Here is a 25896-nt window from a genome sequence, read left to right as displayed (position 1 = left end):
AGCAAGAAATTGGATATCTATTTGAAAAAATAATGAAAGAAAACTTCCCTAATTTGGTGAAGGAAATAAACATGTAAGTCCAGGAAGCACAGGGAGTCCCAAACTAGAGGGATGCAAAGAAGCCCACTCCAAGATACATCATAATTAGAGTGCCAAAGGTTAAAGATAAAGAGAGAATCTTAAAAGCATCAAGAGAAAAAGAAATTAGTTACTTACAGGAGAGTTCCCATAAGACTGTCAGCTGATTTTCCAAAAGAAACTTTGCAGGCTAAAAAGGATTGGAAAGAAATATCCAAAGTCATGAAAATCATTTCTACCCATCAAAACTCTCATTTAGAATCGAAGGTCAGAGAAAAAGCTTCCCAGAAAAGAAAAAACTAAAGGAGTTCATCATCACTAAACCATTATTATATGGAATGTTAAAGGCACTTATTTTAGAAAAAGGAGATCAAAACTCTGAACAATAAAATGGCAATACATACATACCTATCAATAACTGAATCTAAAAAACAAACTAAGCAAACAAGAAGAACAGAGACAGAATCATGGATATGGAGAGCCTTTTGATGGTTGCCAGTGTGGGGGAATGGGTGAAGAGGTGAGTGGATTAAGAAGCGCAGGCAGTTACAGGACTTCCGGCCAAGATGGAGGCAGAGACAGACATGCTGTGTCTCCCTCCACAACTAAGAAGGATATAACTATCTCAAAACTAGAGACAACCAGAAGTTCCAGAAAACCAAGCTGCATGGAAGTCCAACAAACAAAGATATAAAGAAGAAATACTTATCCAGACAAGTAGGAGGGACAGAGCTGGGGCAGAGAGGATATGGCAGGCCGCCAGAAAGTGCAGTCATATGTTTTTAAAAGTAGGGAGAGATGCCTGGGGAGTGCTCCCAGCACTGGATCATAGTGCACAGCTCACGGTTCCAGCACTGGAGAAAATAAAGCCTCATTGCTTCTGACTGTGCAAACTAGTTGGGGTTGGGGTGGAGGAAGAAACTACAGGTCTCTCAGTAGAGTCTGCTTGTTGAAAGGGCCTCCATGGTCCTACAATATCCACAGACCCACCCACTCTTGGAACAATGGCCAGGGCAACAACTAAAGAGAAGCCAGTCCCATATGGAAGTGGGAGAAGTGCCTGGAAAAGGGGAAAGTGCTGAGTAAGCAACATTGTTAGCTTTCAGACCCCTGCCACACATATAGCACCGCAGAGTGGTGAAACAAGTCACCCTGCACTGACTAATACCTAAGGCTCTGCCCCTTACAATGTAACAGGTGCGACAGCACTACCTAAGACACAGAGGCAGACGAACACAAGAGCCTGTGAAGATGAGGAGACAGAGAAGTATGGCCCAAAACAGGGAACAGATCAAGGTTTCAGTGGGGCAACTAAGCGACAAGGAGATAGCCAATTTAACAGACGAGGAGGTAGCCAACCTAAAAGATGAAGAGTTCAAAACACTAGTGATAAAGATGCTCACAGGCTTGACAGATATGCTTAAGTACAGAAGTGAAGGCTATGCTAAATGAAATGAAGGAAAATCCACAGAAAACCAATGGTGAAGGGAAGGAAATTAGGGTTCAAATCAATGATTTGGAACATAAGGAGGAAAACAACAGTCAACCAGTACAGAATGAGGAAACAAGAAATTTAAAAAATGAGGAGAGGCATAGAAACCTCTGGGACAGCTTTAAACATGCCAATATCTGAATCACAGGGGTGCCAAAAGAGGAGGAAGAGCAAGAAATTGAAAGCTTATGTGAGAATAAAATGAATGACAACTCCCCAAATTTGGTGAAGGAAATAGATATACAAATCCAGGAAGTACAGAGAGTCCCAAACAAGCTAGACTCAAAGAGGACCACACCAAGACACATCATCATTAAAATGCCAAAGGTTCAAGATAAAGAGAGAATCTTGAAAGCAGCAAGAGAAACACAGAGAGTTACCTATAAAGGGGTGTCTATAAGACTATCAGCTGATTTCTCAAAAGAACTTTTGCAGGCCAGAAGGGACTGGCAAGAAGTATTCAAGGTGATGAAAAGCAAGGACCTATACCCAAGACTACTCTATCCAGCAAAGCTATCATTTACAATGCAAGGACAGATAAAGTGCTTCTCAGACAAGGAAGGTAAAGCTATAGGAGTTCATCATCACCAAGCCATTATTATATGAAATGTTAAGGGGACTTATTTAAGAAAAAGAAGATAAAAACTATGAACATTAAAATGACAACAAACCTCACAACTATCAACAACTGAATCTAAAAAATAAAAACCCAATTAAGCAAACCAGAATAGGAACAGAATCATAGGTATGGGGGTCATTTGGAGGGTTATCAGCTGGGAGAGGGAAGGGGGCAAAATGGGGAAATGGTGCAGAAATTAAGAAGCATAATTGTTTGGTACAAAATAGACAGGGAGAAGTAAGAATAATATAGGAAAGGGTAAAGCCAAAGAACTTATACACATGACCTTTGGACATGAACTAGGGGTGCTGGGATTGCTGTAGGAAATTAGGGTACTGGGTGGAGGGGAGCAAAGGGAAAAAATTGGGACTACTGTAACAACATAACCAATAAAATATACTTTCAGAGAAATCACAAATAGGTAGTTACAGAATAGCCCTGGGGATGTAAAGTACAATAAGGAAATGGAGTAGCCAAAGAATTTATAAACATGACCCATGGACATGAACAATGACGGGAGAGTTGCCTGAGGGAGTGGGGGGTGCTGGCTGGAGGGAGCCAAAGGGGGGAAATCAGGACATCTGTAATAATATATTCAATAAAATTTAATTTTAAAAAAATGTTATGAATCACACATGTGTCTGGGCACTGTCCAAGGTTCTCAAGATAGGCTTGCAGATGAGAACTGTCTGGGACCTCAGCAAGTCTGGGAACCCAACACCACCCCCACCCCCCATGATCCCAAGGTATATAAATAACAACCACAACAACAACAAAAACACAATAAAAGGAATTGGAGCTACTAAAGACCAATCTGGTGTAATACACTTTGGAAACATTTAATTAGGTATGTAATGTGATTTTTTTGTTTTCAGTAACAAAGATGTCTGAATCCTTTCATGATTATGTACCTTCTGCATTCTTTCTCTATTTAGTTAGATTTTAAACTTCACTGTAATTCTTGGAGTTGGGAATATTTTGAGCAGTCCTCAGGAGTAAGGGAAGAAAACAACAGCTTTGAGGTACCACTCAGCAAGGGAATAAAGGGATTTTTTGCCTCGAGGTAGTGATTGTCAGACCTTCATGAAATTATAAAACTATGTATACTTTTTTTACATGGCTGTTAAGTTTTGGTATATCTGTGATGAAATCCAAAATGACTCCGGCTTGTTTCCCAGGATAGTTGGGAAGCAAGGAGTTAGGAAGACTTCTTCCTTTTCCCAGCCCTGCAAGAATCTGATACCCAAGGGAAGGAGTGGGTTGGAGTAGTCTTAATGAGGAAGGAAAAGCAAGCCTACTCCCTCAAGCTGTGTGGGAAGAAAGTGGGGCCTGTGGGATTGTCTGGGCTGGAGAAGCAGCAGCTTCTGACAATAATAAATGATTCAGTTGAAAATAATTGAAGACTGTCTAACAGCAGAATAACTCATACTATATGACAGGGCAAGGAATTTTGTATGTGGCAAATCCTTCTTGGATGTTGTCCAAAGAGGAGTATGAACTGGGAATCAGAAAACTTTACTGTAATATACACCCTTGCTCCTGTGTTGCTCTAAGCCCTGAAGAGTGTGACCAGAAATCAGAATAATAATTTCATCTTACCTTGTAAGAAGGGAAAATACATGCATATAGACTCACGGATGTAAAAATTTTAGTCTCTTTCTATAAAGACATACTATTCAAGACAGCATTACCAAAATGGTAATTTTCAGAGGAATTTGAAATAAACTTCAGTGAAATGGGAGAAGTGCTATAAGGGGACTAAATGGTAATGGAAAAAAGTACTATAAAAATATAAGAAAAAGCAAAAGAAAAATGTATATCAAACTTAAAGCATCTTGTGATTCACATAGAATAATAATGTTAAGGAAACTATTGTGCAATAGATTTTGTGCACAACTACTCTGGCATATTCTAGGTGAAAATTCCTTTTGAAAGTGTCTTACCTTTTTGATTCAGGCATAATTTAGATGAAATTTAATATGGTTATAACCAAATGATTTATAATACTCATGGGGAAAATTAAGAATTTTAGTATTTAGAAAGAAGAAAGTTATTTAAATTGGCTCAGTTTATCTACTTAAATTGCACTCATCTATTTAAGCCATTATTGTATAATTTGAATTTTCTTCTACTCTTATATCAAAAAAAAAATACCTTCTTGGGATTGTTATTTCATTTAAAAAAATGTTTATTTTTTCCCTTTGGCTAGATAAATCATTCTCTTTCTTGTTCTGAAAGAAAAATCAATGTCTAAATTGTGGCATAATTTGACATGTTTTGTTCCTTAAATATTTAGGAAAAGAACACATTTCTCCACTACTTCTTTGATATTTCCAGATACTCATAACCATATTCATGGTTGGCTTTGTATTACTTTCTGAGGGAAAAGCATCCTTTTGGGTGAGGAGTGAGCCCTGTCTTAGCTCAGTGCCTCTCACACTTCTTTTCAGGGAAGAATTATGGACAGTGGCAGAGCAGAGCAGACCCCCTGCAGCAGATAGCTGAAGCAGAAGACTGAAGTTCTGTTTTTCATTTCTGTGCAGTCTGTCTTTCTACATTTGTAACCACTGTGCCATCATCAAGTGGCATGTGGTTATAAAATAATGGTTTCTCTACCATTTTCTCCCCTCCATCCTCAATAAACTGATGTTCCAGAGAGATGCTTTAGGTTTATTTTGTGGCTCTATGTGCCTTAGACAAACCATTAAGTATCCCCAAGGTCTACACTTAACCACTTTGAGAAATGTGGCCTTAGGAGATTCCAACCCTATTTAAATCCTAATTGACCCTGGCTGAGTAGCTCAGTTGGTTAGAGCTTCATCCCAATATGCCGAAGTTGCAGGTGCGATCCCTGATCAGGGCCCGTAATAAGAATCAACCAATGAATGAATAAATAAATAAGTGGAACAACAAATTGATGTATGTGTGTCTCTCTCTGTCTCTCCTTCCTTCCTCTCCCTCTCCTCTCTCTCTAAAAATCAATAAATTAAAAAAAAAATCCGAATTGTACCTTTTAGGGCCTTAGGCTTCAAATTAGTCTGGTTCTAGATCTGTCCAGGTAACTCACATATCTAATTACAGATATTAATGTCTATAAATTATTTGCCATCTATTGTAACAAATGATTCTGGGTCTTACTCTCCTCTCTCAGAACCATTCTACCCCTTTCCATCACTTTATCAGCACTTGGGGTTCAATTTACTAAACCATCCACACTGTCTTTAATCTTTCCAATTTGATTTCATTTCTGAAATGTTTTTGTAAATGCATTTGGTGCTCTTCTGCTTAGTAATTCCATTGGCTTTTTTTTCTGTTAGATTTTAGCCTTCTCAGTCTTTCAGTGTTTCCACTTTTGATGCTTAACCTCTGCATCTGGTCATTTTGGTAGGTTATGGTGTAGCAGCAATACCTCAATGGCTTTCAACAACAGATGTTGATTTCTCACTTAGGAGAATGTGAATGGTAGATGTACCTCATGTTCTCTTTACTCCATTGTCCGGGATGGAAAAGCAACCCTTATCTGGAACATTACAGGGCTCATAGTAGAGGAAAAGGAAATGGTAAGATTCTAGGATGGCTCTTACATATTGTGCTCAGAAGCGGCACTTCACTTCCATTCACTTTTTAAGTTCCACAGCCAAGCTTGATGTTAATGGGGCAGAAAGTATAATTCTTCCCCAAGACAAATCTTGTAGAATGATGTGACAAGAATAAAATATCACAGAGCCATAGCATTTCAGATTTTTATGTACTCAGAATCTAGCACAGTACTTGTAACATAGTAGATATTTAGTAGAAGAAAAGGCCTACTTCATTCTTCCCTGAATTCTTACTTTTTGTGGTGATGTTGAAGACCTTGGCCTAGTTCTCTTCTGGATCCTTTTTATCCTCTACCTTTGCGGAAGTGCTTATCCTCAGCATTTTCTCTTCATTCTTTTCATCCTTTCCCTACAGTTTTCCACTACACTTCAATGTTTTGGGAGTCCAACATTGGATTTTTTTCCCCCAGCTCATGGCAGTTTGCCTTCACACTCTGTTTCTGAATGGCTCAGCAAGGCAATGTTAATCTAAGGTTGATTTTAAACCATGTTGAGACTCGAGAAATGGAATTAGTTGTTTAGAATTTTGATGATTACTGTTTTGGCATTTTGAATAGAACCATTCTGGTTGGAGTTCATTATATGCCAGCAAATGAATTAACCCTAAATTTTGTCTGATAGTATGTGGGTTTACAGAGCTGAGAATAATAGCTTGAGCTTAGTGCAGATAAAGAAAACCTTACCTGATCTCTACATACATTTCATAAAAGTAATGTCACTGTACCTTGTGCCATATTGGAAAAAAAAGGCTCATTGGAATCCCTTTGAGGGTTTAGTGTAGTCTTAAACACTTTTTTTCAGTTTCTTTGTATCTTTAAATGTGATGGGTATTTTGTCTTCTCTTTGTGCTCCAAAAACTTTACATGGCTGTTGCAGGGCTAAATGTAATCTACTCTGCTATTTTCTATTTATATATTTATTTATTATAGTTTTTTTCACATTTACTTTATTTTATTGTTGTTCAATTATAGTTGTCCCAGTTTTCCCCCATTGCTCTCCCCTGCCCCACCCCGCCACTCTCACAGTCAATCCCAACCCTGTTGTTCATGTCCATGAGTCCTTTATACTTGTTTCTTGATTAGACCCTTCCCCTTCTTTCCTGTTACCCCTCTCCTCCCTCCCCTCTGGTTGTTGTCAGTCTGTTCCTTGTTTCCATGTCTCTGGTTCTGTTTTGCTTGTTTGTTTGTTTTGCTCATTAGGTTCCACTTATAGGTGAGATGATATTGTATGGCAAAATGTATTTGCAATTTTCTATTTAGATATTTTAGTTCCCCTACTAAATTGTAATTCACTAAGCAAGTAGGCATTTTCCCCTTATTCCCTGCCCCCCTCTTTTTGGCAAATATTAACAAATGGTTACTGACTTATATACGACTATTATAATTACTATATTATTAACTATTAACTCTCAAGTTAGAGAAATAATATAGATGCTATATTATTAATTATGAAGGTAGAGTCTTTCAATATGCTAGCTGTCTGTAGTTTTGTTAAATAATTATGCAATTAAAGTACATATATTTTTATATTTTCAAGTGCTGTGTCAAAGCACACACGGTGGATGCCCAGCCATATGTACCTAGTAGTTCCTTTTCTGAAACTGCTAGACTGCCAGCAAGGGGAGCTCTTTGCCTGTGGATTTTTTTTCTGGTTATTGGAGACCTCTTTGCATCTGTGAGGATATAGTGGAGGAATTAATGTCCCTTAGGAACAGTTCTCAACCAATACCTTTCAGGAGTTGATGGATAAATGTCCCAGCTTCCTTGCCTTTGAGTTAGGGTATCTATAGGGTGTAAAACTATCTTCCAGATTTTGCCAGTGGGACCAAGACCAGTTGCCCACCACAGAAACTTCCTTGATAATAAACCCTGTGATGGTTCTCTTTCCTTCCCTGCCTCATTTCTCTGTGCCCCTATTGACATTTTCTCCATTAACTCCAGATTAAACTACTTGCAGTCTAATCCTGGTCTCAGAGTTTCTAAGGGTAATCCAAACCAAAACTAGGACTCATGTGTCAAAATTTACATTTTAACAAATTCTCTGTTTTGATAGGGTGAAGTAGAAATATAATACAAACAACATATGTAATTGAAATTTTTCTGGTGTCCATACTTAAAAAAGTGAAAAGAAACAGGTGAAATTAATTTTAATAATACAATTGTTTAACTCAATGTATCCAGAATATTATTGTTTTAACATGCAATTGATATAGAACACATTAATGAAATTTTTTATATGAAGTTTCTGAAATCAGGTGTATATTTTATACTTAAAGTACAACTTTATTCACACTGGTTATGTTGCAAGCACTGAACAGTCACATGTGGCTAGTGGCTACAATATTGGACAGTGGTGATCAATTTCCTACCATTATAAACCATATGTCAAAATTTAGAGACTTGCTAGCTCTTGAATATGTAGGAGCCTATATGGTGGGCCACAGTTTTCCTTCTTAGCAAAATTTTACTTGTCCTTTTCTTTTAAGCTGAATAAAATCTGGCAGGCACCTTGTTTAGTCTGTGTCTGCATATTTATGTTACTTCAAGAACAAACCTCTGGCAATAATAATTCTGACACTTACTGCTTTGTACATGTTCACATGCAAAATATAGAGAAGATGTTCAACATTTCTTTGTGTGTCTTTCAGGCAGAGGGTACCAGACTTCAGCGAGAACTACGAGGATATTTAGCAGCTATCAAAGGTAATATGTGTGAGTTGTTTACACCATGTTACCAAGTACAGGTTGGTCTTGGATTTCATGAATTACAGGATTGAGTGTTAATTATACAAAGCCAATTGGCTTTCTGGCAAGATGGTACTTGATCACAGGTGTTCCAGTCCACCCACTCCCAAATTCCCATTGAAGTGATAATCAGAATATACAAGGAAAAAACATGTCTGCTTTGATTCTGGAAACTAGAAATAAGTGCCTCCCACATGCCAGAGATTTCTAGGAAGAATTGTTAGAACAAGCTCAAGACTTTGTTTAAGAAAAGCTGCAGCTGGTTTACCTCCTGAGGGAGAGCATGTCCCAAGAGAACACTCAGAGATTCACACCTAAGCCCTCTAGCTGGAAGGGGCAAGAATCATGGCAGAGACAGAGAATCATGGTGAATTATCAGGAATCACTGCCCTAGACTGCCTGTGATTTGTATGGACCAGCCACACCTACAGCCCTGCCATGGTATGGGGAAAGAGAAGCCCTGGCATTGGTTTCTGCCACAGTCATAAAAGGCAAAGAAATGAGCTCAGTGTTGGATGATGTATAGCAGGTATATCATCCAGTTCCCTGCATGGAGTCAGATCTGAGTGTACCCATGGGTGTGGTGGGTCACAAGGTAGATTTTGAGATTTGTGGGGAGAGAATGGATTATCTCACAAGGGATCTCAGATAAACTGTCTGAACACTCAGAAAAAAATGAGATTCCTAACCTCACACTCTACTCCCTCCTCAATTTCAGATATAGTAAAAATTTAAATATGTATATACTAGAGCTATACTAGAGTATTAGGATAAAATACAATAGACTTAGTTTCTAGTGTCAAATGACAAGGTCTTGACCAGGGTAACCCAAAGACAGAAAACATAAAAGGAAAAACTGAGAGAGTTGATCTCACAAATATATAAAATGGATATATGTATGTTTAAAAAATATTTAGACAACACACTTAATGAAAATAAACCAAAATATAAAGAGCTCAGTAAGTAAACTAAATGAAGATCATTGTTTGAAAGAATGGATAGTCATATTAAGAGGAAATTAGCCAAGAATTATAGATGGGTAACAAATTTGAAAAATGCTTCTCCTCATGAGTAATCAAAGAATAGTAAATAAAACCAAAAGGAACATGATGTCATTTTTCTTCCAAATGTTTTAACACAGTACTATAAAAAAAATTTTTTAAAGGCTGTAAGGAGTAGACCCTTTTCATATACTGATGGCAGGATAGCTTTCCAGGAGAGCAATTTGTCCAAAGCCTTTAAATGCATTGTTTGGCATTCCTTTTGACATAACAGTTACATTTCTAAGAATTTATTATAGGAGTTTTAACGTGGACATGTGAAATTTATTATAAAGTAGTGATACATAATAAAATAAATCATAATAAAATATTAGTCAATAAAAATTAGTGAAATTATTTTTAAAATAATGTCATTTTTAATACAGTTGACATACATTAATATATTAGTTTCAGGTGTACAACCCAGTGATCAGACATTTATATAACTGACAAAATGATCACCCAGGTAAATCTACTACCCATCTGACACCATACATAGTTATTACAATATTATTAGCTATATTCCCTATGCTATACTTCATAGCCCTTTGACTGTTTTGTATTTCTTAACAGTCAGTATTTCTTAATTTCTTAACTTTTTTACTAATTTCCCTCAACCCCTCCTCCCATATGGCAATCATCAAGATGTTCTTTGTATCTGTTAGTCTGTTTATATTTGGATTTTAGACTCCCCATATAAGTGAAAACATATGGCCTTTTTCTTTCTCTGACTTACTTCATTCAGCACAATATCCTCTAGGTCTATCCATGTTGTTGCAGATGGCAAGGTTTCATTCTTTTTTTATGGAATGCATTCTATTGTATATATGTACCACCTCTTCTTTATCCATTTATCTATTAATGGACACTTAAGTTCCTTCCATATCTTGGTTATTGTAAATAATGCTGCAGTAAACATATGGATATATATGTCTTTCTGACTTAGTGCTCTGGATTTCTTCAGGTAAATACCCAGAAGTGGAATTGCTGGGTCCTTCTTTGTCTGTTGTTATAGCCTTTGTTTTAAAGTCTATTTTGTGTGGTATAAATATTGCTATGCCAGCTTTTTGTTTTGCTTTGTATCCATTTTCATGAAATATACTTTTCCATCCCTTTACTTTCAGCCTGTAGGTATCTTTCCATCTGGAGTGAGTCTCTTGTGGACATGATATGTAAGGGTCTTCTTTTCTTGCTAATTCAGCCACTCTATGTCTTTTGATTGGAGCATTTAATCCATTTACATTTAAAATAATTATTGATATATATATATTGCCATTTTATTATTCATATCTTTGATTCTCCTCCTCCTCCTTCTTCTTCAAGGAGACCCTTTAACATTTCTTGTAACTGATTTGGTAAAAATGAACTCCTTTATTTTTATTTCTTATCTGGGAAGTGCTTTATCTGTCCTTCAATTCCAGAAAAAAATTTTAAAAACTAATTTATTCATTTGTTTGTTTGTTTGTTTATTTTATTTTTAGAGACAGGGAAAAGGAGAAAGAGAGGGAGAGAAACAACACTGTGTGGTTGCCTTTCACTCCCGCCCCCAATTGGGGACCTGATGTGCAACCTAGTTATGTGCCCTGACTGGGAATCAAACAGCGACACTTGGTTCGCAGGCCGACACTCAGTCCACTGAGCCACACCAGCCAGGGTTTGTCCTTCAATTCTAAATAATAGCTTAGCTGGGTAGTATAGTCTTCTTTAATAGTTTATTTTCATTGAATTTTTTCCATTACCATTTATCCTCCCTATATCCTCTTCTACCCCACCTATCTCTCCTCACCCCTCCTCCCTGACATCACTGAACTGTCATCTGTGTCCATGACTTCTTTTTCTTTTTTGCTTTATCTCCCCACCACCACCCCCAGCTGTCAGCTGGCTGTAGGTATTTATTATTACTTCTAGGCTTTGTAAAGTGGATCTTAAGTTCTTATTCATTTTATTTTTTAAAATATTTTATTATATTTCGAGAGAGGGTAAGGGAAGGAGAAAGAGAAGGAGAAAAGCATTGATGTGTGAGAGAAACCTTGATCGGTTGCCTCTAGCACAACCCAGGCATGTGCCCTACTGGGAATCCAACCGGTGGCCCTCCTTCTGCTTTGCAGGACAACGCCTAATCAATTGAGCTACACCGGTCAGGGCACTCGCATTCATTTTAACAGCAAACATCACATTGAGTCTCATTTATGGGCCTGACATTGTTATAGGGCAGTGGTTCTCAACCTGTGGGTCACGACCCCTTTGGGGGTCAAACGACCCTTTCACAGGGGTTGCCTAAGACCATTGGAAAACACATATATAATTACATATTGTTTTTGTGATTAATCACTATGCTTTAATTACGTTCAGTTTGTAACAATGAAAATACATCCTGCATATCAGATATTTACATTACGATTCATAACAGTAACAAAATTACAGTTATGAAGTAGCAATGAAAATAATTTTATGATTGGGGCTTACCACAACATGAAGAACTTTATTAAAGGGTCGTGGCATTAAGAAGGTTGAGAACCACTGTTCTAGGGGATGGGGATACAGAGATGAACAACACATGGTGCCTACTGTCATGGAGCTTGCAGTAGAGATGGGAAGAATAAACAAAAAAGTCAGATGTGCTTAGTAATATATATTTTAATGAAAGTATGCATTGTGTGCTGTTCTGAGGAAAGGCTGTGTATGCAAAGTGGTACCCAGATGTCAAAGGAGGCAAGACACCAAAGAAGAGAACAGACAAGTCCAGCTGTCGGTTTAGAGTTTAATGGGGAACGTATGTACAGAAATGGGTCCTGGGCAGTGACAGGGCATTACTATCTCTTCATCTTTCACTTCTCCATACCAGGGGGAGACCAGACATGGACAGGCCCTGAGATAATGAGATAGATAACATCTACAGCTCCTTGACTCAGAAGAAGGAGTAATGAAAACTCTGTGACTAGCTGAAAACCTCTGTACACATTTCAGAGTCCACTCATGGACTCGAAGATCTGGGCTCATTCACTAAGAAGTTAAGGTAGTGTATTAGCTTTAAGGTGGACTCAGCTTTTCCAGATGGAGTCAGCTTTGTCCACACATGTGCTGTCATGACAGAGGACAGACCCCCATTCTACCTAAGGGACAGGACGCCAGGTCAGAAATGGTCTTTCCTAGGAACTTACCCTGGAATGGACCAAGGAAGTGAGCATACCTAGTCATTAAGTTTTAAGATATACCAAAGAAAGAGATTGATGTTAGAAGGACTTCCTAGGAAGAAGAAACAACATGTACAAAGACTCAGGAAGCAGGAAGGAGCATGAGCTCTTTAGGGACTAAGTAGATTAGTGAGAGGCAAGCAGGAAACTGAGCTGCATGAGATGTGGAAAGGAAGGCAGCATTTGTACAAAAAGGTGCTTATGTATTATTCTGGGAGTTTATTCTGTCAGTGGGGAAGAGTGTCATTGCATTATTATAAGCAAGGAAATGAATCATATGATCAGATTAGCATTTTAGAAAAGTAATTATTGGGGTTGTATGAAATTCAGGCTAGAGGAAATGAAACTTCAAGGAGACTTAGAAGTCTAGCGCAATAATAATAATAATAATAATAACCAAGATTTATTGAGCTCTTATATGCCAGGCACTGACATAAACTTTTAACTATTTAATTTCATATAATTCTCATTGCAACCTATGGCATGTACTATTATTTCTTAGTTATGTACACTTTGGAAAAATGAATTTTAGGGTAGCTAGGTAATTTGCCTAAGATTGCACAGATGGTATATGATGGAACCAAGATTTTAACAAAGGCTGAATGATTGCAAATAATAATCTTAATTACATAGCCATACTGCCTCCAAAAGTAGTTTTTATGAAGGCTGTCATTTGAATGTTTGCTGTGTGTAAGTATTCAACCATTTACATGGATTATTTTTTCTAATCTAAATAATAAATGTTGAGTGCCTTTTGAGCACTGGGGCATTGGAATGAAGAGACTTCATTTGAGAATCAGACAGAATTGTCTTGCTGACAAATTCAGTGTAGGAGGATGCATGTAGGATGACTTCCGGTTTTTTAACTGGGACAACTGGGTGATATTTATGAGGACTGGGGAGAGGAGAAGGAGCAGGTTTTTACAGGAAAGTTCTCAGTTTGTTTTGAATATGTGAAGTTTGAGGTATTGGTAGGACATCTAAGTAGAAATGTCCCGTTGGGATCTGGAGTCACTGGCATGTGGGTAGTGGTGGGGGCCAGAAACAGGGATAATGAACACACAAGATATTTCTCTAAATAGAGTCTGGCCCAGGTGGCATAATGAATTAAATGTAACTTGTCATGTCAGCATGACTTCAGTGGTGAAGTTGACTGTTCTTGAGCTGTCTCACAATCTGCCTGCTTTTCCCCTACTTGCTCTCCCCCTGACACTCTAGACTAAAGACTTCCCTTTACCTGAAGCAACCCCTGTATTCTTAAATGACTCTCTCCCAAACAATGGGTAAAACTTGCAATATTTTAGATATTCTGTTAATGGTTTATAGCTGCTGCTGGTTGTTGTAATAATGCATTTTAACTGATGTTATTTTCCATTAAAACATATGCCTTCAGGCTTCTTAAGCAAAGAGGGCTTCTGTAGCAGTGTAATCTATGCAACAAATCTTGGATGATGAAAACGAAACTCACAAATTTGGTTGCAAATATAAATAGAGGTTGTTACAACAAAGGCCTTGGACAAGGTCCAAAATTTTGAAGAAAGAAAGTGATTCCTATCTAGTAGTAAGATAGTAATTCTTCTGTGGAAATCACTATTCTTATAAGAACACGTTGGCTATTAGGTAGTATTAAGTGCCATTTAGCATCCATTCTGTTTTAATATTGCCAGATTACATTGAAGAAAACTTGGGTTTTATTTTTTTTCTCTTATATTCTGTCAGTAGAGTAAATTCTAAATCCCTGAAATCTCTTTGCCAGACTTCATGCTCTTTACGAGCAAGGCTGTGTCTTGTTCACTTATATATCAATCCAAGTACAATTTTTATGTCAAAATGGATTCTTCCCACATTATCCATCACTATTTATCCACACAGCAATTAGTGATTTTTTTGTCTGCTAATAGATGTATTTACTGCAATATTTTCCTTTTAACCTCAATGAGTAAGGTCTTATGTAATTTTATTTTAAGCTTACATTCACAGTTTTATATTTACCATAAAGGTTATTTGTCCTATAATGCCATTATTTCTTTTTCTTCCCATAAGACATTAAGAACCTATCTAAACAGCTGTTTATAAAAAAAAAAAAAAAAAACTTCAGAAGCCTTTTGACATAGAAATATGGAAGGGACTCATCCAGTGACTAACTTTTGGTATGAATTTGAGAGATACATGGTTAGTATAGATTTGCTTGTACTTAGGGAGGAGTGAATGTGGACACTTGAGATCATGTTGCTACCACCTCACAGTGACCACATGTACAATTCACTTGCTTGAATGCAAAGTCCTAAGGGACAGATTCAGGCTTCTGTATGATTTTGGGGCGGCTTTTGCTGTATCTACAAAATCCTTATTTCATTGGAGTCCCCAGTGACTTGAGTTCACTGTTTTTCCCACCCTATCCTGCTGGGGCTTCATCTTGTGGTTAAGGCATTGCAGCTTGTTGTAAAGGGCTCCTTTAACATGCTCAGTGATGTACTTCATGAAGACAAGGGTATAGGCTTTCATACCAATAATGTGCAAAGACCAAACATGTATCTCCTTCTTATCAGGGGAAGGAAAATGGGATATACTATGCCTAGAGAATAATGAAAAAGTACTGTGAAATACCAAATTATATGTTGACTTTTATACATCCTCTTCAAGGACATGCTTCTATAATTTCAGACTTTTTTTTTTTTTTTTTTTGCTTTGGTTTTTCTCTCACAATTGAACCCAGCATGGACTCACTTAAATCTAACAATCACGTGGTTGAGTATAGAGTGTTGCAGGTTTCAGTTTAACAAAAACTATCTGTCTTTGATTCCCTGGCATTAAGTTTATGAGATGTGTTTTTGTTTCTAATGACAGCACTCAGTTGCTCTCTTGTCTCCCTTTATCTAGTCCCTTTTCATATTCCCTAATGACAAAGGCCACAAAATCAGCTCAGCCAGGTCTAACCTTCCAGCTGGTGCTAAAGAAGTACTTGTTCCAGTCACCAGCAGAGGAATGTACATGTATCCCCTGTATAACACAGTTTTGCTCTAACATGATATGACTGTAGAAGATATCCAAGAATTGCTGGTAGAAGAAGAAATTGATGAAGCAGTTATGGAGGAAATGACATCTGGAATGTGCCAAGATAATTTAGGGGACGATAGCACTGATGAAAACGAAGAAGTTAAACAGTTTGCTCTAAAAAGCGTAAGGAAAGTCTAGACTTAGCCGAACAATTAGAGTCATATTTCTTAAATGACAATTTTTGCACTGAAAGGAGCACAAAGTTTAAGAGAGAACTTCAAAAGTGCTTAGCACAATATAAAAAAATTTATAAAGATCTTTCAGCTAAAAGCAAGCAATCTAAAATACCAGATTTTTTGCAAAAAGTAAAGCATAGAAATCAAGATAATGCTGAAGAAGGTTCAGAAGATGAGGATATCTTGTCAAAAAGAAAATGCATTTGTAGTGATGACGCAGAAAACATTACTTAATTCATATTAATATGTAATATATTTTTTATGAAAAGTGCTTTAATAAAGATATTTCTCTTAAAATAAAAATATAATGGTATTTTTAAAAAATACTTTTGGACCCTAACTCCCCTTTTTGTTTCTGTTCTTTATTTTGCATAACATGACATTTGTTAGGAACCTAACTGTGTTATACGGGGGTTGCCTATACCTTGTTTTGTTCTCAGGCTGAGCTGTCTCCATGGCCATCCACACTTCACATCCATGTTTTGAAGGAGAAGTGCATAATACTTGGTGATACTTTATGTCACCATGTTTCACTCAGAAACTTTCTTTCCTATTACTCATAACCAAATTTTTGTAACATACCAAATGTATTTCTATGGAAAATTCTGATCCATAGACTTAAGAATGCTGAGCTTTCTGAGAATTCTGACTTAAAACTGTATATATAGATTTTAATAATATTGGGGAGAGAAAAACTCCTTTTTTTCTTTTGGAAATTGTTAGGCCACTTAAACCACTTTCAACTGTTATGCCCTAAAGTCTTGTTGATTTTGCTTCTATCTGCTTCTAAAAAAATGCTTTAGTTTTTACACTTAAAAAAATTTAGAATAAATTTTATTTTTAGAACTCTAGTTTTTTAGACACGTATTCTAGGTGTCCTATACATTTATGGTTCCATGCCATTTGGCAATTGACAGCACACATAATAGGACACATTTATTGTTGTTTTCAGAATAGAACACTGTTGATTTTGTCAAGACCCGATTTCTATCATTATCACATAAATAATAGAACATGCACACTGTAATCAGATAAGTCTTAGAGACCCTCAAGCAAAGATGTGATTACAGATGCAATTAACAGTTGTGCTTTCACAATTTTTGCTTACATGATTAACAGAGATTTTTCTCTCACTTAGAAAAGTAGGGGAAAGAGGAAGAGACTCCTCTCCTATTTCTATCTGATAGGAGTTGTTTTTCCCCAATGTAGGCATGCAAGAAGCCTCGATGAAGCTCACCGAGTCACTGCATGAAGTCTATGAGCCTGATTGGTATGGGCGGGAAGATGTGAAGATGGTTGGTGAGGTAAGAGCCAGGATGGCAGCACACTGGAGGTCTGGGGGACTTCTGCAAGGCTGCCACCCAGTTCTGATCACTCAGCCTATTTTCTGACCCCCTCTTACCACTTCTTGGCCTTCATCATGAGGGAACACGATGCACCCACAAAGCACCATACAGATATGCCATCCAGATTATCCCAAATTCAGTGATTAGAGAACTGATTATAAGACCACTTAGGTAGAAAGCTGTGCATTAAAGATTGTTTTTCCTCAAAATAAGAATAACATTTTTCTGTCTCTTACTCCACATCCTAACTGTGCATTTCAGCAGGAGAATGGGCTCTTGGTATGAGAATGTGAGCCAGCTGCACCTCTGCGCCATTTCTTTTCCCATTCCCCCTAGAAAGCAGGGAGCTGGGAAGAGCATCTATTTCACTTAAACAACACATAATCCATTCACTGGTCCAGAACAGAGGACTGATGCAATTGGCCTGCTAATAGGAGTTTAACTTCTGGAAGGCTTTGTTCCCAGATATGTCTTAACACCTGAGATCCAACTTCTAGCTGAGAGTCTCCTGGGACTGAGCAAATGGGTGTCACTCTTTTGAGGAAGGTAGAGTGGGGCAGGTCTGTGTTACATGTGAGGCTGGACAAATCCTTTAACCTTCTTGGGCTTTAGTTTCCCCATGTGCAAAATGAGAATAATAATTGTGCCTACTAGTAACACGTTTCACGTTTTTATATTCACATCACTGCCATCATGTACAGTGTGTGTGTTTATTACTGGTATTAGAAAGCCACCTGTTGGGTTCTCTCATGTCCAAGTTCATCAATAAAACAAAGAGCAGTTGTTTGTCATTCCCCACTGCATGGGAGCCAATTGCTGCTCATTTAGGCACAGAAGACCTAGGAAGTACAGCTGCCAAAGCTCAGGGGTAGGCCTGATATGTGATGAGCTGACCATCTATGTAGCATACGGAAAGATGGATTAATAATGCAGTGCCAGGCTGCTCCATGGAAATTCTGACATTCCCACTTTGATCTTTATAATTTCATTTTGACCAAGGGAAAAGCAGCGATTTATTTATGAGGAAAGCTCTTGTTGGCTCTGTTCCCTCTTTTGAAAATGTTCATGATATGAATTTGCCAGAACCAGCTTCCACACCCATTTTCCAATGCAATTATAAGTAATTGCATATTCTCATATTTCTTCAATAACAAAAACACTGTTTTAACATATTAATGCTAAACTCATTTTGTAAATTTCTGATTAATGGGGTATAATTAAAAATTTTGTCATGAAATGAAGAATTTTTAAGGGAATAATAGACACGGTGTTATTGGCCTTTCAGAACACTGCTACATTGTATGTGTGGCAGGTGCTATTGTTGACATTTATTCCTAAGGAAACAGCTGCTATCCTACCTTGGGCTTTTGTGACTGCCAAGAGTTTTGGAATCTTCTGTTGCAGATCCAAATATGGGTTCTTTTAATGGTCAAAAAACTGAACACTGCATGTTCAGAGGGTCTACTCAAGTTAGAAGAGGAACCTTTTTATATTAGAGGATTTTAATTTTTTTGTGTGCAGAAGAGTCTTGATTTGGGATCTGTAACAAATAGGATTAGTTTTTGAAGAAACCAAAGGAAGTACCTCGCCCCACTCCAAAGTGATTTCAACACAATAGAAACTTATCTCTCTCACATAAAGGACTTTGGAAGTGGGGAACCAAGAACGATATGCTGGACTCACAAGCATCAGAGTCACATCTTTGCCATTCTTGCTGCCTCTGCCAGGTTCAAGGTGACTGAACACTGGCTATCAGCCCTTAGTTCTGCATTCTATTTAGCAAGAAATAAAATGCATGAAAGATTAGCATCCTTTATGGGGCACTTTCTGAAAGTATATCACATTGGCCAGAACTTAGTCTTATGGCTACATTTAGCTGTAGTGGAGGCTGGGAAATATAGACTATCCTAGGCATCCCTGTTCCACTGACCTCTTTTCCCTTAGATTGTCAAATAAAAAAGATGGCAACAGCGAACAGAACAAATAGCCATCTTGTGTGAATGAAGGAAAATTACATCTACTTTTTTTTATTAGATCGGCAAAAAATATTTTGTGATGTGCCACAGGATTTTAGTAATTAGTTTATGTGTGCCATGAAATGAAAATGGTTGAAAATAGATTATTTAACCCAATGCATAGACATAGTGATAGTAGTAGTAGTAGTAATAATAATACCTAATATTCATTGTGTATTTAATCATAATTGGTACTCTATAAAAGGAAGGTCCTTTCCCATTATGACTGTAAATTTTCTGCTCGTTCTGTGGAAGCTTCAGCAACAGTTGTTTGTTTGGAGGGGTATCTAATTTCCTAGATAGCTTCATAAGACTCTATGTGGAATTCTTCACAGTCTCTTAGCCCCTAAGGTCACCTATGAGGATCTATATTCTTTCATAACACTGGGGAACACAATTTTCATTGAGTTAGATCTGACACTTGTTTTCGACTAACTTTTGGCATCTGAATCCAAAAACAATCCCAATTTTTCTCTATCACATCAACTTTTTAAGGTACAGGGTACCCTCCCTTTGTCCCCCAAATCATATAAAATGTACATACAAAGGAAAAAATTACCTGAACATACTATTTATTTAGAGTTATTTTATTCATATAAAGGCTACATATTGTTACTCTAAGTCAAATTGTGTACAAATAGTAAAGGTCTGCTGCCAAACATACATATTAAGGTATTTTATCTTTTCATATGACAGGCTAAGAAATGCCAAAAGGAGATACTTGAAATAGTCTCCTTCAGTTGGCAAAGGTTTCACAAGTTGCTTCATGAGACCCAGTTTTATGTGCAGAGATGAGAATATAATGTTCTTTCTGTCAACAAGCGGCTCATATAGAATGTTTGGATCACCAGGTTTGAGGTCAGATCTCTGAGCCAATTCAACTCCACCCAATGCTTCTCATGAGCTCTGCTGTCCCACATACATAGAAAACAGGGATACTTGGTGTATTACGTTGCTGGCCAGGAAGGAAGCAGACCATTTTAAGGTCAACACAGATGATCCAATTGTGCTTGTGATATTGCAACAGATCAATGACTCTCTTTGTGTCTTCATATTCTTCACAAAAACAAACTGAATGGCTAATTGGGACTGCACCTAATAAATTGCCATTGTGGAGGAGGACACACTTCAAGCTGTGCTTTGAGCTATTGATGAACAGTCGCCATTCAGGTGCATTCTAGATTTGAATTCCCAATTCCTCCATTAAACCATGTATGTTATGGCAATACACAAATCCACCATCATTTTGAAAGTACTGCAGAAGTGCACTTTCTCTTGATCGAGAGTAGGATGCCTTCGCTCCTTTTTCAAGCAAGTTTTTCTCATGCAGTCTTGATGCTAGGAGATCTGAAGCCTTTTGGTTAGTCCCAAATCTCGTGCCAAATCATTCAATTCATGCTCATCAAATCCCTTATGAACTGAGTCATCTTCAATTTCAAAATCTTCATTGTTACTGTCACTTAGTTCTTCATCATACTCCTGTTTTTCAAAAGAGGGTAGTTGAATGAAAACTGGCACTGGGATTTCAGCTGAATGAGACACTGGGCATGTATTTGATAGTAGACTAGGATACTTTTACATTTATTTTTCTTGTTATATCCTGACGTTTTCACTATACAAAAGTAACAGTCACTTGAATGATCTCTGGACTCTCGCCAAACCATAGGTATATCACATGGCATTTTATCAGTGTTCCCTTCGTCCACATCTGTAAACTCGCAGTACACTGCTTGCACATCTTGTGGGGGGCCCAAGACTTATCTTGATCACCAAGTTTTACTTCAAAATATGCAAAATAGGCTTGCCTGACAAATGCGCTGATGTTTGTCCTTTGACTGGGAATGGTGAAACTGCCACACATATAACAAAACGAATCAGGGTTGTTTAGGCACTTACGATGAGAAATAGCAGAGGTAGACATAATCTGAAGGAAAGGAAATAAGTATGTATGTAAATAAAAAAATAAATTCTCCTAACTCCTGTATACAGACAAGAACTTGGACTACACTTCGGAATATGAATCACTATATAGTGTAGCACAAAACCTCTCACCACACTGTCTCATGTGTAAGAATAGCCTAAACAAGTATGAACCTGTTGCTGGTCTCCAGGGTCGTCCCTCACCCCTCCTTACTCTAGGGAATTTTGCTCTCAGCCAATAGGAGAGCGCTAGTGCTTTCCTTGATCTAGGCTTGATCCACCCTAGAGTGGTCACATTAAGATAAGCTGTACAGAAAAAACTTGACATGATAGAATAAAACTAACTACAGTTTTGAAATCAGCATGCCTATTTAAGTCTAAAACAGCTGAAAAATCAAACTCAGCAGGAATTATGTTAAAAATTGTTCCCCTGTGTAATTCAGAATCGAAATACATTTTTTTATGAGCTAATTCTTTAAATAGCCTATATTATAATTTAGAACTGATAGCCAAACTGCCTAGAAATTTTATTGTATTATTAAATAGTCCACATTCTTTCTAGCATCTAGTATCTGGGAACATATTACTTATCAAATTTTTTAGTTACAGATTTTTTAGAAGTTTGGTGTTTGATGAAAGGTATTCAATTAAACTAATTCAGCATTTATATCTTTATTTCTCTTTCTCTTTCAGAAATGTGATGTGTTATGGGAAGACTTTCATCAAAAGCTAGTAGATGGGTCCTTGCTGACACTGGACACATATCTGGGCCAATTTCCTGACATAAAGGTATTTTGCTCTGTGTCTGTAAAGGGAAGAATTGAATGGTCCCATGTACTTATTAAAACATGACCAAGAGGAATCAAAAGTCAAAGATAATGGCTAACTTTTCATTTATTTGAGTGTAGGACTTTTATTCTGTTCCTATCAGTTTGAAATGAAATATATTAGAGAAATCACATTTTCCTCTTGAGTGAAGTACTCCAGCTTTTCATTTCTCTATAGAAGTTTTTTAACCCTATGAGTATTACATCAGAAATCATGGTTGAAACCTTTTTATTATATAGCATTTGACAAGAATTTCCATTAGAATAAACAACAGTTACAAGGCAAGGAGAAACTTAATTGCAAATGTGAGAGCAAAGTCTCATTTTTCTTTGTGTACTATTTATTTCGTATATGTTCATAGCACAGCTGCATATTGTTTTCTCTCCTTGAAATTTTCCAGTTCAAATTGACTTATAGTTAACACTTGAACAGCCTAGGGGTTAGGGCCATCAGCCCCTGTGCAGTCGAAAAATCCACATGTAACTTTTGGTGCCCCAAATCCTTAACTATATTTGTCCCTCCATACCCATGGAGGATTGGTTTCCATACCCTTAATGGATAACAAAATCTGTGGATGTTCAAGTCCCTTCTATAAAATGGCATAGAGCAATGCATATAGTCGGTTCTCTGCTTCTGCAGATTGAAAATACTGCTTTCGATCTGTGTTTGGTTGGAATTGAAAATGCAAAACCAGGGGATAGGGATAGTCAACTGTATATTTATTGAAAAAGATCCAAGTATTAGTAGACCTGTGCAGTTCCAATCCATGTTGTTAAAGGGTGAGCTCTCTTACAAGTGTTTCATATACATTTGCATCTGGATCTAAAAATACCTTGTCTAAAACATTTGTCTTATGTGAACTTGGATCATTGAAAGGCAAATGCACAGGTGAAGATTTGAATATCATAGATTTGGAATTGACTCTGGAGGTAAAGATGGTTTTTACTCCACCAAAAACTACTATATATAAAAATGAATTCAGCAAAGTAGCAGAATACAAAATCAATACTCAGAAATTGATGGCATTTTTATACACCAATAATGAGCTATCAGAAAGGAAAACTGAAAAAGCAATCCCATTTACTCTTGCAACAAAAAAGTATGATACCTAGGAATAAATTTAACCAAGGAGATAAAAGACCTGTACTTGGAAAACTATAGTATATTGAAGAAAGAAATTGAGAAAGATACAAATAAATGGAAACATATACCATGTTCATGAATTGGAAGAATTAACATCATTAAAATGTCCATATTTTCCAAAGAAATCTATAGTTTCAACACAATTTCTATTAAAATACCAAGAGCATATTTCATAGACCTAGAACAAATATTCCAAAAGCTTATATGGTCCAAAAAAAGACCCCAAATAGCCTCAGCAATTTTGTAAAAGAAGAACAAAAGTGGAGGTATCACAATACTTGATATAAAACTATACTATAAGGCCATGACTGAGCCTGGGGTATGGGTGGGGTTATCTCAAGTGCAAAGGGAGAAAAAATGAGGGCAACAAAACAATGAAAAAAAGAGATGATTTTAAACCATTTGCGTTGTATATAGCAAATAGTAGGATTAATAGAGCTGTTCCGCCACTCCCAATTGTTTTCCCTGATCTAAGAAGAACGCCAGGTAAGGCAGCCACATACTTTCCTTTCTGTAGGCTGAGAAGGTCATGAACCAGCATCTATGGGCATCTGCAGTGTTTTGTTAGGTGACTTCTGATGCGAAGTTACATTCTTACCTGGCCTTCTTTGTAGCCATTGCCAAACACCAGGGAACTATCTGCAGTAATATGCACTGAACTTGACCATGAAACAGTGAAACTTCTTGGCCAAAACTGCACTCATATCAATAAATTAGTTTCCTTGGGCCCACACAGCATGCCTAGTGCTAACTGGCCAATAACTCAAGAGTATGTTTTGAGATACCAGGGACACCCAACAAGAACCAAAATGGATCAGACTAGATACATTAGCCTTGTTGGTAAAAAGCAAAAGAAACAAATCCAAATGATAGATTCTTAATGATGTGATAACATCATAATAGGCAGCAGAAGGTTTCACTGTACCATTGCACAAATGTATCCAATTAAAATGTATATGTAAGCCTTTTTAATTGTCTGAGAAATTAAACAATTAAATTTAAAAAATTTAAATTCTATAAGACTGCATATAATAGCCTACATGTGTAGGTTATCTTTAAATTATTCTGTAGATATTAGAATTTTATCTTAGAATTTGTAGCATTTGTGAATCAAGCAGTCTCAGAATCATTATCACACTCCAGAATACCATTTACTGCATGACAATTTAATCTTCATAAAAATAACTCCCCACTCTCAGCAATAGATAGATCTTCTAAACAAAAAATCAACAAAAATATTTTAGCATTAAATGATGCTCTAGATCAAGTGGACTTAATTGATATTTACAGAACATTTCACCCTAAAGAAGAAAATATATATTCTTCTGAAATGCACATGGATCATTTTCAAAGATAGACCACATTGTACCACACAAAACAGTCATTAACAAATTCAAGAAAATTGAAATTATGTCAAGCATCTTCTTGGATCATAATGGCTTGAAACTAGAAAAACACCTCAAGGAAAAAACTCTAAGAACATTCAAATACATGGAGGCTGAATAACTTGTTATTAAATAATGAATGGACTAACAATGACCGAGGAAGAGATCAAAAAGTACCTGGAAATAAATGAAAATGAACACACAACCCAAAACCCATGGGACACAGCAAAGGCAGTCCTGAGAGGGGAGTTCATAGCAATACAGACCTACTTAAAGAAGACAGAAAAATCTCAAATAAACAACCTAACCCTACACCTAAAAGAACTAGAGGAACAACGACAACAACAAACGAAGCCCAGAGTGAGTAGAAGGAAGGAAGTAATCAATATCAGAGCAGAATTAAATGATACAGAGACTCTAAAAGAGCAATTCAAAGGATCAGTAAATCCAGGAGCTGGTTCTTTGAAAAGATACACAAAATTGACAAACCTTTAACCAGATTCATCAAGGAAAAAAGAAAGAAGATTCAAATAAATAAAATCAGAAATGATATAGGAGAAGTAACAACTGATACCACAAAAATACAAAGGATTGTAAGAAATGACTATGAATAACAATATGCCAAGAAAATGGACAATCTGGTTGAAATGGATAAATTTCTAGAAAGATATAATCTTCCTAAACTGAATCAGGAAGAAGCAGAAAACCTGAACAGACTGATAACAACTAGCAAAATTGAAGCAGTAATAAAAAAAACTGCAGGCACACAAAAGCCCTGGACCAGATGGCTTCACAGGTGAATTCTACTAAACATTGAAAGAAGAATGTTAGTTCGTTTTCAGACTATTACAAAAAATTCAAGAAGAGGGAAGACTCCTTAACTTTTTACAAGGCCCATATTATCCAAATTCCTAAACTAGGTAAAAACACAACAAAGAAAGAAAATTACAGGCCAATATCTCTAATGAACAAAAATGCTAAAATCCTTAACAAAATATAAACAAACCAGATCCAGCAATACATTAAAAAAGATCATACACCATGATCAAGTGGGATTCATCCCAGAGATGCAAGGAGGGTACAGTATTTACAAATCAATAAATGTAATGCGCCACGTACACGAAATGAAGGACAAAAATCACATGATCATATCAATAGATGCTGAAAAAGAATTTGATAAAATTCAATACCCATTTATGATAAAAAACACTCAGCAAAGTGGGAATAGAAGGAGTATACCTCAACATAATAATCACCATA

At 36.9% G+C, this 25896-nt stretch overlaps 1 protein-coding gene across 1 annotated transcript in view; it reads left to right on the top strand.

Annotated features, from left to right (window-relative positions):
- The window catches only part of AMPH (amphiphysin), a 310914-nt gene that overhangs the window by 173113 nt on the left and 111905 nt on the right, over positions 1-25896 (top strand). Inside the window, exons 3-5 of the mRNA XM_090287371.1 lie at positions 8436-8490; positions 17209-17303; positions 21974-22069. Coding sequence (XP_090143497.1) covers positions 8436-8490; positions 17209-17303; positions 21974-22069 — 246 coding nt within the window. The remainder of the gene's footprint in view (positions 1-8435; positions 8491-17208; positions 17304-21973; positions 22070-25896) is intronic.

Source organism: Furipterus horrens, unplaced genomic scaffold (assembly GCF_987537825.1).
Source record: "Furipterus horrens unplaced genomic scaffold, mFurHor1.1.pri manual_scaffold_9, whole genome shotgun sequence".
Classification (NCBI taxonomy): Eukaryota; Metazoa; Chordata; class Mammalia; order Chiroptera; family Furipteridae; genus Furipterus; species Furipterus horrens.
The sequence above is the reverse complement of the archived record's forward strand: the minus strand, read 5'-3'. Positions and strand labels throughout refer to the sequence as shown.